Below are 16,144 nucleotides of genomic sequence, written 5' to 3'. Positions count from 1 at the left end.
CTGGTACTGTAACGCAAAATCTTTCAATAAACACCGTCTACAGCTAATTGGAAGCTCATATAGGTATTCAAAGTCAGGAATCATTTTTAGCCCAGTAAAAGAAATCCAGTTTAATTTTTGTAAATAATTTTTGCAACCACGGTCACACTCTAATTTTACTCACATGCTCAACTAGAAAATGAATTACTTTTTAACGTACTAATGCTGCTTGTAAAATGAACATGTGTCACATAGGCCTGTCACGATAACACATTTTGCTGGACAATAAATTGTCCCACAAATGATTGCGATAAACGATAATATTGTCGTTCTGAGACCATTTTCATCTAATATAATGTAATGGCATAATAATGCAGGGACACCTTTTCAAAGATCAATAAACTTTTATTTCTAATATTTAACACTGAACTGGAAGACATTTTAAATATCCACAATATGTCTTTGATCTCCTTTAGTATGTCGTCTTTCACGCTGTTGTACAGTTGTGGAATTGCCGTTTGTGACACGTATGTTCTCCCAGGTAATTCATACTGGCTGTCAAATGTTTGCAGCATTAGTCGAGTGTTTGTGCGATAGACTACAGACTCTGTACTACATTTAACAATTATTTATTAAACACTAAATATTAAATTTAAATAATATATAATTAATAAATTATATCTATCTATATCTATGTGACTATCTGCCACATGGCGAGTAAATGTTTGTATCAAAATAGTTCTGTTTTTCAGTCTTCATTTTGGTGAAGGTGCAGCTACTTTCTTCTGCTCCTCTGCTGTCTGCAGGTCGGAGCTTCGCGGGGGCGGGCGACACCCACACCCACACACACACACACCCACACACACCCACACACACACACCCACACACCCACACCCACACCCACACACACCCACAAAGTTATCGAGCTCTTTTTTTTTTAATTGTGCGATTAATTGATTTATTGACTATTGCGACAGGCCTAGTGTCACACATCGTTAAACATCTGTCTTGCTAATGCTCTTGTATAACCTTGTTTTGTTCTTTCAGCCCCTGAAGTGTTGGCTCAGAAACCCTACAGTAAAGCAGTGGACTGCTGGTCTATTGGTGTCATAGCCTATATTCTGTAAGTACACTTTCTAAGAATGAACCGAGCCTAACACAGGATAGATTCATGTGTTATACTCACCGATGCAGTTATAATCATCTTCTTTGCTGACTGCTTTTATAACTGCAGTGATTGTCATTTTAACCTCCTGGGATGCTTCTAGTAGAAAAACATGACATCTGTGCTCTCCTGTCTGTCTCAGGTTGTGTGGTTACCCTCCGTTCTACCATGAGAATGATGCCAAACTGTTCGAACAGATCCTGAAGGCAGAATACGAGTTTGATTCTCCTTACTGGGATGATATCTCTGATTCAGGTACAGTAATGATCAAGCTATTTTTCTCTTAAAAAGGCAGATTTTTCAGAGAGACACATCAAACACGTCTATATATATCTTTGAATGTGTAGATCTCCAAGTATGCATTAAGTTCATTAGATGTGTTATTTTTCGAGGTGCATAATCTATTAAAAGTCACTGGGGAAACAATTATTAAACCACCCAGAACATCTTTTTGTCAACAGCTTCCCCTGATTTCAAGTTAGCTTAGAAACTGTCCTGGGTCTGACTGTTCTGTTTGTGCATGTTGCCGGTTTGTCTGTCTGTTAGCACTGTATGCACTTTCATCTACCCTAATCCCTTATGCAACTTTTTAACTTAAATCTATTTATTTATTTTATCCTGGCATGACTGTTTGTGTTTTTAATGTTGTGTTATGCTGTCAATGCGGAGCTGCTAAACTGCTTTTCGTTGTCTTTAAAGCAATGACAAATAAAGTATTCTATTCTATTGTATCTTCCTAGTGCCCAAACCTACTGAATTCCTCTTAATCTATTTGAGAAGTGGCCTAAAACCATTAACCTCCCTCCTTGCTTAACTCCTTACTTTATCACATAGACTGAGGTCAGCCACTTTATGGGATACATTTCATTTCTGTTGCTTATACCAGTGATTTCATTCTTTCGGTCACAACACAAAGCCTGTGATCATATGTGAGGGTTAAAACGTAGACTCTACATCCCACACATGTCCTGGAAAAACTCAACAACCTGGGATTCTTTAATTGTATCTTCCAGTCATAAAAACAACCCTGAAAATGACATTGAATATTAAATTGTATAAATGTCAGAAAGGAATGGGAAACTTAAGGTAAGGTTGAGCTGAAATATTTTCTAGTACAATAATCTTTGCCAAATATTGCCTTGATAAATACTGAAATAAGATGAAATTCTTCACAGTAACAACAAACATGTTTAAACAAAGTCCTCTCCTGCACCTTCTCCCTTAAAGGTGCAGTAAGTGATACTGCGCAAAGATTGTTGATATTTGAACTCACCCGCCCCCCCCCCCTTTAGAATCTCCACCCCAGATTGGACACATGTAACACACATTGCCATAGCAACCAGTGAAACACTTCTGCTAGTATCTCTGCTGACTAAAGGAAATATGGCAGAATCGATGTTATCTACGTTGTGGATAAGCTTTTGCTGTTTCTCAGCGATCTCTTGATAACTCCTGGCCGGACGGCCCATTCATATGCTGCCCCCACCCCACCCCCATCACTCGCTTGCACGAGCAACTGGAGTCGCCTGTTGCTGATTGGCTGGAATTGTGTTTTGGTGCTCGTGCTCTCCTTTCTGTTTGTTTTCCATTTACACAGCCAGGGCTTTGTAGGAACACCAGATTTTTTTTTTCAGCACAAAAAAGACCGTGAGGAGATTTTTGCTGAATTTGACGAAATGTGTGTTGGATTAACATCGCTTACTGCACCTTTAAGAAGACTAAATACTCACTGCCGAACAGCTGTTTGGCACATTTATGTGCAAACAAGTTTTCCTCTCAGCAACACACAGACACTCTCATCCAGCAGGAAAAACAAGTAGGCAGCCCGGACTTGTTAGTATCCACTCACTCACCTGACACACAGTACAAGACAGAGAGCACCTCTTATCCGAGAGTGTGTTTTCAGAGCCAGTCAAGCTTTTTCTCATACAGAGAGAGTGATGTCTCAAGTTTTCTAAGATAGTTAATATGTTATCCAATCCCTACCTTTCACCTTACAGGTGGTGAGCCCACAAGCAAAAGCAATGATCCCATGTTTATTTTTGTATCCCTCAGTCCTGTTTCTTGATCTTGATCCCTGTTTTCCTGCTCTGGGCAAGGATCTTTTCAACATTTAGAACAAAGTATACAATTGATGCAGCGGACAATTTTCTGGCATATGGGAATTACCTTAAGATTTGTTTTCTCTTGTTGACAGCACTTAAATTATTACATGAATGCAACTGGTGCAACTTTTGGAATACTGACTTTGTAAAATCTTTTTTTGTCATTATAGCTAAAGACTTTATAGTCCACCTGATGGAGAAAGACCCCAACACACGTTACACCTGTGATCAGGCTCTGCAGCACCCCTGGTACTGGTCCTCCCTCTGTCGTCTCATTAAAACCTTGATACTCTCAACTTCAGTGATTTACTAGTTTTAACCAGACATGTATAAAGTACTAGAGACCCAGACTTGAGTAAAATTACAAGTGACTTGAGTAGAAGTTGAAGTGCTCTTTAAGCACCACACTTAAGTGGAAGTACTAATGTATTCAACATTTTTTGTACTTAAGTATTGCAAGTAGTTTATTTTAAAATGTACAACTCAAGTACAGAAAGTAAAAGTATTGTGTTATGTTGTTATTAAAGAAAGCAGTCAAAAGTTTGAATATCATATTGTTTATATTATTTCAAATGTTTAGCCTAACGAGTAACGATGCAGCACATACAAAATGTATTGGAGTAAAAGTATTAAAGTCGTCGAAAATATGTACTGAAGTAAAAGTGGAAGTAGGAGAAAAAAATAATACTCCAGTAGAGTTCAGATACAGCCTTTTAGTACTTAAAGTGCCCATATTATGAAAAAATCACTTTTTCTGGGATTTGGGGTGTTATGTTGTGTCTCTGGTGCTTCCACACACATACAAACTTTGAAAAAAATCCACCCATGCTGTTTAGAGTGAGATACAGTTTCTGAATGTGTCCTGCCTTCAGTCTCTGGGTGAGCTGTTCAAAATCGGCACGGCTTGTGACGTCACAAGCCGAAACGAGCAGGCTAACCGCAACCATTAGCTCGTAGCGTTAGCATGCTAACGCTATGGCTAACGCTAGCATGCTAACGCTAGCATGCTACCTCGTTCTCAATAGCAAAGCACTGCTACAACACACACAAGTTCACCATAATCTACAAAAGAACTACTTACATGTGCGCCCTCATTTAGAAGTCTCCCAGCTAATCCTGCCTTGTAACTGACCGAAGTTGTAGAAACAGCCTTTCTTTTACTGTCTATGGAGCTAGCTAGCTGACATGATCTACATCTGAGCTACTGGGCATGTGCAGTGCAATCAAAGATAGTACAGAAGAAGAAGAAGAAAAGAGGTCTCACTCTGTAGCTAAAACAGAGACCAGCTGAAAAGAGGATCTGCAGCAGTGAGAGAGAGCACTGCAGTACAACACAAATATGGTGTTTTTTGAAAATTAAACCATGTAAACCTATTCTGGTACAACCTTAAAATACAATTATGAACCTGAAAATGAGCATAATATGGCTGCTTTAAGTACAGTATTGAAGTAGTTCTACTTCGTTACTATACATCTCTGGTTTTAACTAATCCCGGTTGTGGCTGTACATGTCACTTTTATCCATGGCACACATTCTCGCACAGACACACTCTTATGTTTCCTTACCCACCCCACCCACCCCTCCTCTGTTTGTCAGGATTGCTGGGGATACTGCTCTGGATAAGAACATCCATGAGTCTGTCAGTGCTCAGATCAAGAAGAATTTTGCTAAGAGCAAGTGGAAGGTAAGTCAGACTTCCAGTTTATCTTGGATGTATGCCATATGCTTTTTTGTTTTGCCTTTTAGTGTACATGGAGAGAATACAGTTTAGCTACAATAAAAAGTGTTGACTTGGTCTGAACTGAAGAATAGCTAGAAATGGTAAAGATTTGGGACTGCCAAAAATCTTTAGGCCAGTGGTTTCAAACCTGGTGGTTGGGACCCCCTCAAGGGTTGTTAAATGAATCCATGGGATCACAAGATGATAACCAGTGTGGGAAATAAGAAGAAAAAATTGTGCCTAGAATTTGGTTAATTTTTTTTAAAGATTATCTTTTGGGCATTTTTTAGGCCTTTATTTGACAGGACAGATGAAGACATGAAAGGGGAGAGAGAGGGAATGACATGCAGGAAATGGCCGAGGTCAGAGTTGAACCCTGCACCGCTGCGTCGAGGACTAAACCTCTATATATGTGCGCCCGCTCTACCAACTGAGCTATCTGGGCGCACTAATTTGGTTTATTTTTAATGTTTTTCTTTAAACTTTGCTCGTACTCTGCACAGTTTAACTCTCAGGGCCTCTAAAAACTACTAATATGAAACACTCTTTAAATAAACTGCTCACAACTCACAGACGTGCACCCTCTTCTGAAAAAATGTCCGGAACCACTGCTTTAGGCTGCTGTCCGTGTCGAGGTTGGTCCACTTTCAGTTTCAGATGAATGAGATTCTACAGTTTTCTGGGTTATATTGCATTTGTGTCTTTCCCTCTGCAGCAAGCATTCAACGCCACAGCAGTGGTCCGTCACATGAGGCGTCTCCAGCTGGGCACCAGCCACGAGGGACTCAACCCCCCCCTGGCCAGTCCGTGCCAAACTCATCTGCTTGAGGAAGGAGCAGGTACCAGCTGCACATACACACACACACACACAGACACACACTATAAATACATTAGAGGCATTGAAATTAATCATTGCATCAATGCATCGCGATGCAGATGTGGACGATTCTGCATCGATGCAGTGACAGACCATAATCGATTATTGCCTACTGATGTGTTGTTGATTTTCCGGATGCTGCTTTTTTTTGTTTTTGCCTTTTGTCTGTTGTCTACTGTGTTCAGACTCTGCTCCAATCAGGAAGTGTCTTTTTTTAAGAGCAGATACAATAAAAAGGGGAGTTCATATATATCTGACTGCTTGAATTTGCAATATATAATAATATTGAGGAGGAGACTCATCGGGATGCATCGTGGTATCGAATCGATTCGAATCGTTGACAGGATCATCGTAATCGAATTGAATCGTGAGACCAGTGAAGATTCACACCCCTAAAATACATCAGTGAATATGGACTGCAGCTGTTGTCATTTCTAGTGTAACATATGTATTGGCTTTAATGACAAACAGGTACAGTACTGATAGTATGTCCTTTTTCTCTCTCAGATGCTTGTTGCGAGGGAGGATGCTCCCAGAACGTCGACGGCGGAGCTGACCCCCTGTCCAACTGCTCCTACCGCTGCCACCCAACCAGCAGGGTGTGATCCCTGCACCTGCTCCACTTACTTGCCTAATCAATCCCAGTGACTTTCCAAATTTTACCCCCTTGGTGGAACGGGAGGTACCATCTCCCCCCTTATCTGGTTAGGAATACAGCGTCATTCCAACCTCTTGCCTGCAGGGGGAGCAAGTCTGTCCAGGCTGAGAAGAAAGACCTAAAATGGGATGAAAGGAGGAGTAGGGAGACTTGATGATGAAGATGATGATGATGCACCGGAGGATTACTTTTACAGACTGGAATGGTAGTTTGGGATGAGTTAAAATGGGGAGAGGATACAAAGGAAGGAGGGGAAGATAACCTCCTCCACCAGCATGTCAGGGGGGATTGTTTTTTGCTAAAGCAGGACAGAGCTCGTTGAACACTGTTTTTACTAATTTTTGGTTCAGCCTGTCTCTTTGTTTGTTTTATTGTTTATTGTTTTATATATATATATTTGTGTTGTCTTTTTAACCTCCTAATCCAGAGACAATATCTGCATGATGAGGAGAGCGTTTCCCCATGCATGTTTTGTTATCTTAAGAGATATACCCTGTTGCAGAAATGCAGTATCACAGTACGATGCAAATGATGTGTGAGTGTTGCGTGCAAAGTTGCTAAGGCATAGAGCATTTTGATGCGTTGCGGTATTTGAAATGAAATTGAGTCAAATCTTGTAATTTTTCAGATCTGCATTCTGTGTCTTTAAGTCATGCTTTCAGACAATCAGTAAGAATAGTTTATGCAATGAAAACTCCATCTATCGACTATGTAGCCTTTTCTTGTGGCGATATAGTGCAGCGGTTAGGCTTTTTGAGAGGGAGCGGCTTCTCCCTTCTCTTTTTTCAACCCCAACCTCTTTAACCACTTGAGCACAGGGCTATATCTTTGTCTAAGGTGCCTTTAGGATATACAGTATGATGAGTTTATTTTCAGGTAGCTTCTGAAATGTTTTGTCAAAGTATAGACTATTTCAGTAACTCCATATTTTGTGTATATCACATTTTAAACTTTAAAATGCAGTCATCATTACAATATGAAACAATAATATTGTTAAAGCCTTTCTGGAGAGCTTCATCAGGATTATTTTCAAAAAGAATCCTTCAAACACCTGTTTTTTTCAGAAATATTATTAGTATATTGCCAGCTCTCTCAATGACACATATAAAGGAACTGTGTTGATGTATTTCAACACAAATCCTATAGTACATTTTGTGAAAAAACCTACATTTGCAAACCAGAAAAAAGCATTGATCAGTGTGCTTAGCCATACTCGAGACTAGGCTGATTTAGTAGGATTAAGTATTTTGTGTGAATGCAAAAAAAAAAAAAAGACTGCAGCCAAAATATGATATGCATCTGTCACCATGTACTGTAATCGTACCCTCATTCCAATCCTTTTCTTTTTACATTATTTTACAGACTCATGTCCTCAACATGCAGCCTGTTTAGAAAGGAAACCTGGATTAAAAAATGTGAATATGCATCAGATTGACTCGCTTCATCTATACTGCACATCCACCGGTGCTTTTTATGTTTGTGTGTGCATGAAGAGTACAAACTCTGTATTAATTTTCCATTCATCCAACTCTTTTTTTTTTTTTTTTTTAAACATGCATAGACAAACTTATAGCAGTGTTTGCTCTTTTACGACGATTGAAAAAATAATTTGTAGGAAAATATCTAAAGATATATTAGAGAAGTAAAAGAATTTTGTTAGAATTCACTTTGTTATAATTGAGCGCTGTGAGTGAGGATTGAACCAGAAAACCTAACAAAGAAATCTCTGGATGTTTGTTCTTGTGCTGTTCTTTGCTGAGGCAGAGAACCTGGAAACTAAAGATTTTTACATTCCAGTGCAATGAAACAAATGACGATGAAATACATAAACAAGTAGTATCCCATTACCTCACCACTCAACCACCTTGGCAGGAAAATAGCAGGAGTGATATGACATACTGTAGGCCTACATACATTTCATTCCTGGAGTTTACAATGCATCAGCCAGAAAGAATTCAATGATTTGTGTGAAGGTTTCTCCTTTGATCGCTCATTAAACACTTGTAGAGAATGACCAATGTGTGATAAGATTGTTAAATAAATATGTTGCCTTTTAAGAAATGCTGTTTTGGGCTACAGTACCCGCTGTATACACCATAGACTGTAAAATAGATGCAGTGCATCATGGGTTGTTGAAAAGTGATTACTGCTCAGTGTGAAAGCCAATGACTTGTGCTTGAAACATATTTGTGAGTGAAATGTACATTAAATCCCCTGCTATGCATTATGAATCTGTCTGAGTCCATTTGTAAAAGATAAAAAGACATTTTGTAAGCTTATATTTCATATCACATACATCTTTAACAATATATGCCAAAATGTTTAATCACAGGGCTTATTTCTGGAAAACAATTATTTTAAGCAAATGTATTATTTTGCACTTAAGCAGGAAATAATGCAACCAATACTGCCCTGACAGATATAATGGATGGCATGTCCGTCGTTATGCCTTATTTATTTATTTATTTATTTTACAAAGTAATAATGACCTTTAGAAAAACGTTAGCAACTTTCAACCAACAAATGTTGTCCTTCCAGCTTTCCATTCAACATTATTACTTTTAAACAAATCTAGTAAATGAATGAGCAATAATACATGTGCAATTTAAAATACAAGTGATTTAATCACACCAAATCTTTAATGCCACTTGAGTCAAAAGCTGAGTTAGCAGCTGAACTGCTACTCTGCTAAGCTAGGCTAGTTACCCTGTTAGCAGGACTAATTTAGCAGTTTTTAGTCTTGACTGGATTTTGCTGCTGTCTTATTTATGTGGGATAATACACTAAATTACCAAGACGTTAGTTACCAAAATGTTCAAAAAATTCAATTACAGGAGGAGACAGCTAGTGGGGAAAGGGCAGTGGCTTTAGCTTTAGCCAATGCTAGCTGTGGCTAGCTCCTAGCTAGCTTTTACTTGCTAAGCTGTGTAGTTGACTATTGCAACTGCGCATTAAACATGCTGTTTTCTTTGAAATTATATATTTATATGGCATAAGAACATGTAATATGGTAAAATAAATGTCTACATTTTGACCAAATGTAGTTTTAACTTGTAGGGTATAAACGTATCGTGTCAGATTTCTTTAAAAGTTACTCTTATCCTTTGTCAGAAACGAGAAACCTGTAAGAAAGTTATGTCATAATAACAATAATAATAATAATAATGACAATAATAATAATAATAATAATACAATAGAAGTGATACTTTTCTCAATGGGGAAATTCTGCAACTATTGCTCTCACGAAATAGTTTTGTGGCTTGAGAGGTTTGTCATGAATGTTAATTTCATAGTCTGCTACATGAGGCCTCTCTCGTCTTCTCCGAGGAATGCTGGGTAATTGAGGCTTGTGGTTTGGCTCTCTGGATCATTTGCACTGGAGGATACAGAGAACCGAGCGAGAGCATGAGTCTGGTGGTCGACCTCATTCAGGAGACAGCAGACAGAGTAAAAATGACGCGGTCAAACCAGAAACAAGGGACTGGTTCAAAATAATGGAAGATAAATTGCATGGATCACAAGGTAGCGAGTGCTGAAAGATGCAGGCGGTGTTTAGTGGAAGAGTGGAAAAAATTAAGTGAAATGGCCATGGGTAAAACTTGGCACCGTGTAAAACAGTACAACTAAATCAAGGATGGGTCCAGAAGACATTTTTTAAGCTAACACAAATAACTTTATGCCTGGGTTTAATTTCCCCTACAGTATGAAAGCAGCAGCACATTGATGAAGATTGTGCGCATCCTCCTCCCATCATGAATCTGGAGTGCTGTTGTCCATGCTTGCATGGAATGTGAAACAGAGACCCGATACAGAAACAAGCCAAAAGTGAACAACACTGGTATTACTGAATTACAACTTCATCATTTGCATAGTGGATTTATCTGAACGGTGTCAGCAATTCAAACCTTTTTCAAACTAACACTGTAAGCCAATTCCTATAATGACGAGAATCATCATGAATAGGCTGCTATGAAATGAACAAGGCACAAAATTGCTAACATACACTCAATATGAATGCAGTATACAGTTGAGCTGTATGAGAAGTTTGAGCTTGTAATGAGGTAGGCTACTGTTTATTTGCCAACTTGTTTGCTTACACATTTCAGCTTTATTACTGGCAGAAATCCTATATAGTTTACGCCGGCTACACACTGGATGTGTGGCGTGAGCATGGCGTTCCTGTTGCGTGTCAGTTGCGTGGTGGCTGCGTGGATTTTTCTATGACTTTACACACCAGAAACGTGTCTGATGCAGCGCTGCTGCTGCTAGCCTTGTCTGTACACATGTATGTTTCCCATTGATAAACTACACTCAAGCAGTAGTATACTTCATGTTAAACATAAATATATACTGATTTGATAACAGCAAAGACAAAGTCGGCAGTTTTGACGGCAAAATAGGCTACAGAATATTTCGTTCTGGATTGACAGGTGCAATATTTGAAAATCGATAACTATTTATTGTTATTTTTTTAAATTACATTTATATCTGCATTTATGTCAAAACCTATAGACTTTCAAACCGCAAAATGTCATTTATAAAATGTATTTGTGTCAAAATGACATATAAACATCTTTTCCTATTCTATTTTGCCTGGAAACGCTTCCAACACGCTTGCGTGTCGCATGAAAAATAGGCGTCGGTTCTATTTCTAGCATGCACGCGTGAGACGTGCGTGTCACGCAGGCAGTGTGGAAGCTCTAACCTGTTAACATGGGAGCCGAAATAAAAACGGACACGCCACGCAGCTGACACGCTCACGCCACGCATCCAGTGTGTAGCCGGCCTTATTCAGTCAGTCATGCCTGAGTTAGCCATACTGGGGTTTGAAACTAAATGTTAATGTCAGCATGCTGAAGTATCGGAATAATGTTTGTTATGTCCACCATATTAGTTCAGTGTGTTAGCATGCTAACATTTACCAAGTAGCACTAAACAGTACACCTCATGCTGATGGGAATGTCCTTAGTTTTGCAGGTTTTTAGTCATAAACTAAAGTATTGGACAAGTTAGAATTTTGACCTGATGATGGCGCTAGATAAAAAGTCAGGGGATTGCCAAAGTCGGTTTTCAAGACATTTTACTTAAAACCACAATTTCAACTTAATGGTGCAGCTTGTCAAGAAAAGTCAGAGGTTTCATCTTCTGGGCACCATAAATGTCCTTACAAAATTCCATGTCAATCCCTCCAATAGTTGAAGAGATGTTACTGTCTGGACCGAAGTGGTGGACCAACCGATAGACCAACATTGCTAACAATGCTAAAAAGCTAAAGCACTGTTGGCCTCAGTGGCTTTCTGAGGAGCAGTGCTGTCTCACAGGTCCACGAACCTTTGTTACTCCCATTCAAGGTGACCTACTGTACCTGGCACAAATGTATACTCCAATAATTATGAAGATAACTGATAAGATGGTGTAGGTCAAGCTGTATGTGAGTTTATAATGGCATATTTTGAGAAATAGTCAAATCAAATAAAATTGATTGATTGACTGACTATTCAAGGTTTCACCTTATGTCAAAGTGTTGAGGTAAGGTTTAATAATCAAATGTGTTGTGTGCACAGCGAAAGAGCGAGCACACACTCTGCCTTCCTGTCTGTCAGCAGGAACCTATTGTGCTTCTGTCTGTCAGTGCTCTCAGGAGGTTTATGTGCCTATTATGCATGTTGTCCTTCAACATTTGTGCTGTCAAAGGTGTGGAGAAATTTCACTAGTTGAGCGTTTCACTTTTTTTCCAGTCTTTTTTAGTCAAAGTAGAATATGTTAAATCTGTCCTAGACTGGCGCGCCTGGGTAGCTCCTGGTAGAGCGCACACCCATATAAAGAGGCTTAGTCCTCAATGCAGTGGCTGTGGGTTCGGCTCCGACCTGCGGCCCTTTGCTGCATGTCATTCCCCCTCTCTCTCCCCTTTCAAGTCTAAGCTGTCCTGGAAATAAAGGCCTAAAATGGCCAAAAAATAATCTTAAAAAAATAAATAATCTGTACTAGACTGGTCTTCCTCTATGAGGCCTTTTCTGAAAAGAAATATTTGAGGGAATAGAAAACTCTGCTATTCATATGATTATTATTTTACTTGGCCATTTATTCATAAAGCATCTGCATTAAAATCAAATCACTTCTTTCTTGGCCCATGGTAGAACTCAACAGCAAATTTAATCGAACTCTGACTAGAAAAACACAAATAAACAAATGAACGTAACCTCCTTGGTGGAGGTAACAACAAATTCAATGACACGCCACGTCAAGTCTGATATGCTGTTTATTTTCATGACACAAGAGGACATCCAAAGTTTAATCTCATCATGCAGATACTGCACAAATAATGTATAACGCCATATGACATGTTGGTAAAGAGTAAGGAGCTAATTAGGATAGAAATCAATTAATAATGTTTATTCAGCTTTGAAAAGACTAAATTGACACTCAAACTAGCACACACTTCTTACAGACTGTGTGTTGAACAGGTCAACACACACACACACACACACACACACACGTCGCGACATGCAGCCTGAGAGCTTTACTAACAAATAGTTGTGTGGATAGATTTAGAGTGGATTTATGAACAAAATACCAAATAAATATAGAGACACACACACACACACACACACACACACACACACACACACACACACACACACACACACACACACACACACACACACACACGTCGCGACATGCAGCCTGAGAGCTTTACTAACAAATAGTTGTGTGGATAGATTTAGAGTGGATTTATGAACAAAATACCAAATAAATATAGAGACACACACACACACACACACACACACACACACACACACACACACACACACACCTAATGACTCAGTATTAGTTATCTCAGTTGTGCATTTGTTTTGGATGCAATGTCAGATAGCTGAGAGCATCTTGGCCAAATATTTTCTTTGGACCAAAACACGGAAAAACAGACACAAATCATTAATGTAAAAAGATTTTCCAGTTCCATTTCTCCTTGGTTCTTTGGCCTCACATTGTTTTCGGAGTGAAACCAGGTTGTTTGAGTTTGAGCATGTCAAAGCCCCTGAGGTGCTGGAGCACGGCAGAGGGAAAGAGACTTAACTACACAGTGAGATCACCCTACTTTCCGGGCCCTTGAGATGAGTGACATGCAGTTTTTGAACAATTCACTCGCTGTGAATGACTCATTGTAGCAGATCTGAGTGGGAGAGACTATATGAAAGTGTTTTGCTACAATGTTTCAAAGGCTAGTTCTTCAAAGTTTGTTTAAGTCCACAAAGATGGTCAGAGATCTCTTTTTGCGAGAAACATGGACTGAATTCTGACCCCTTTCAGAACATCAACGCAGAGTACATGGCATGTGCAAACCGCAGTAGGTAATAATAAACAGGATGGAGAGGATCTGGCAGTATGAGGAGAGCCACTAATTTTCCACTTTTGAGAAAATTCAACCTGCAATTAGGGTCAAATGTCAGCAGAAACTTGACATCCATGTTACTTTCACAAGTAATACATGTGATACTGGCCTGTGCTGGGAGTTTACCTCGACTCTGTCTGTCAGACAACAAAGTCCCCGACCACGGCAGATGAAAAGGAAACACACTATCAGGAAGAAAACATGAAAAGAGCAGGATATATACAGAGGAAAATCCTGAAAGAGTGTTGTTTCCACACCTTAGCACATCTAGAATGGGATTTGACAGATTTTGTGGGGGCAATGGATCAAAGCAGACATCTGACAGGATGCAGAGTGGAATTATGAGTTGTCTGACGTCACATTGGGGGTCGAAGTCACAGGGGCTTTCCGACCGGAGGGATTTTTGCAGTTCGTAGAACTAAACGTTCCTAGAACACTTTTTTCGTCATGTTCCGACAGGAAAAATTTGGGGATTTTTAAGTTCCTCTGGCCTCAGTAGCGTACTTTTTTAGCTCCTACTTCAGAGCAGGGTCTTTTCCCTTTTCCTAGGTGTACTTGATCATCATCCAAAAAGCAGCATGTCATAGGATCTTTAAGAGGATATTGATTGACTTGGAGGCAGCCACATCTGGCTGTAGATGTTTTGCCTGATGTGTTTAGGATTGTGGTTGACTTTAAGGGATTTGCTGTTTCAGTTGTTTTATGTTTTTAGTGTTTTTGTGTATATTGTGTTTGTGTGTATGTGTGGTTGTACTGCTGCCTGTCTTGGCCAGGACACTCTTGAAAATGAGATTTAATCTCAATGAGTCTCTTCCTGATTAAATTAAGGTAAATAAAATAAATAATAAATAACTATAAGCCATCGAGCTTCATCACCACACTGCATGATCCATCATGCTCCACCTCTGTCACACAGACTTTCTCTCTTTCAATCAGATGCTTAGACTCTTCTGGTCTCCCAATCAGCTCCACCTCTGAACCTCATCACCATCTGCTTTGACTCAGCTTATGATACTAATGATCAGATCTGTAGCACTGACCAACTCACGTATATTCACATCTGAGATGCATCTAACACCTCAGTGTTTATCAAACTAGTAACATCAATTACCAACTGGTGGATTCACAAAACAACAGTAACCCCACTGTATGGTACTCTTCTCTGGAAACTTTGAAAATACTTCACATGCAGGCTAGAATTAAACAAAAAAAAAACCTCAAATGTTGAACAATCACTCAGAACCGCTGTAAACATTCAGGTTGGAAAATACAGCAACTATAAACCTAACGTCCCAGAGTCTAACCATCAGATATAAAGAAACCCGCTTGGCAGCGCTAACAACAAACACATGAGGTCAAATTCCTCCTGCTTGTCTTGTGGACTTCGCCAGCAACCCAGACGAAGAAAGTAATAATTACAAGTGAAGGATGGAGGATGAAAGAAAGAAAGAAAGGGGGAGGGGAAGAGGAGGATGAGGGAGGGGAAGAAGTAGGTTGTTCGTGAAGGTAAAAAAACCAGTTTACCTTTATGACAGAAGAATTTAACTAAATGCATACACACTAAGTACTCCTGAGGTGATTTCCAGCCTGAAATAAAGTTTGTGTCATATTCTTTAGTCAGGAACTGCAGACATGACAAATTGTTTCCCAGAGTGAAAAAAACAACAGTGAAATCGAAATTCTCAAGTGTGAGCCATTGTCTTTTTGTGTGCCATTACTGGGCTGTGGAATTGTATCCGGTGTTATGGTCATTATTGTAGCCTTAAAGTCAATTGCCGTGCTCACTCTTTTGGGCTCCACAAAATCCTGCATTTCCCTCTCTGGTGTCTCAAGATTGAGATTACAGTTTTTTTGCTGAGGCTAAAAGCACGATATTGTGAGTTCAGTTTGACTGGAACAGCAGCGGTCTCTGAGGGCAAACACACACACACACACACACACACACACACACACTTCCATCATCCTTATTGAAACCGACATGGACAGGCAACAATGAAAAATGACCTCCTCTTTGCCAGAGTATACGGCTGGTCAAGTGTGAAGAGATGATGGATGAGCGTTTCCACTCAAATCGAATCCACATTCACAGAGGTGCTGAGTAATGTTCACTTAAAACTGAATGACAGAGTTGTGAGGAAGGTGCAAACTGACAGAGATTAAAGGTTTCGCTGACTTTCACTTCGGTGCAACATAATATCAAATTCCCTAGAAAGTTTGATTTGAATAGCAGATTCTGGTGTTGTTAA

The 16,144-nt window shown here is 39.5% G+C and overlaps 1 protein-coding gene across 2 annotated transcripts in view; it reads left to right on the top strand.

Moving 5' to 3' along the window:
- camk1b (calcium/calmodulin-dependent protein kinase Ib) overlaps window positions 1–8,736 on the top strand; it is a 40,823-nt gene extending 32,087 nt beyond the window's left edge. For both annotated transcript variants that reach the window (XM_031323633.2, XM_031323625.2), the window contains 6 exons: window positions 1,027–1,102; window positions 1,287–1,399; window positions 3,420–3,498; window positions 4,847–4,934; window positions 5,686–5,809; window positions 6,355–8,736. In XM_031323633.2, coding sequence (XP_031179493.1) covers window positions 1,027–1,102; window positions 1,287–1,399; window positions 3,420–3,498; window positions 4,847–4,934; window positions 5,686–5,809; window positions 6,355–6,452 — 578 coding nt within the window. In that variant the 3' untranslated portion in view covers window positions 6,453–8,736. The remainder of the gene's footprint in view (window positions 1–1,026; window positions 1,103–1,286; window positions 1,400–3,419; window positions 3,499–4,846; window positions 4,935–5,685; window positions 5,810–6,354) is intronic.
- The last annotated feature ends 7,408 nt before the right edge of the window (window positions 8,737–16,144 follow it).

The sequence above is a fragment of the Sander lucioperca genome, chromosome 6, assembly GCF_008315115.2.
Source record: "Sander lucioperca isolate FBNREF2018 chromosome 6, SLUC_FBN_1.2, whole genome shotgun sequence".
In the NCBI taxonomy this organism is placed as follows: domain Eukaryota; kingdom Metazoa; phylum Chordata; class Actinopteri; order Perciformes; family Percidae; genus Sander; species Sander lucioperca.
The sequence above is the reverse complement of the archived record's forward strand: the minus strand, read 5'-3'. Positions and strand labels throughout refer to the sequence as shown.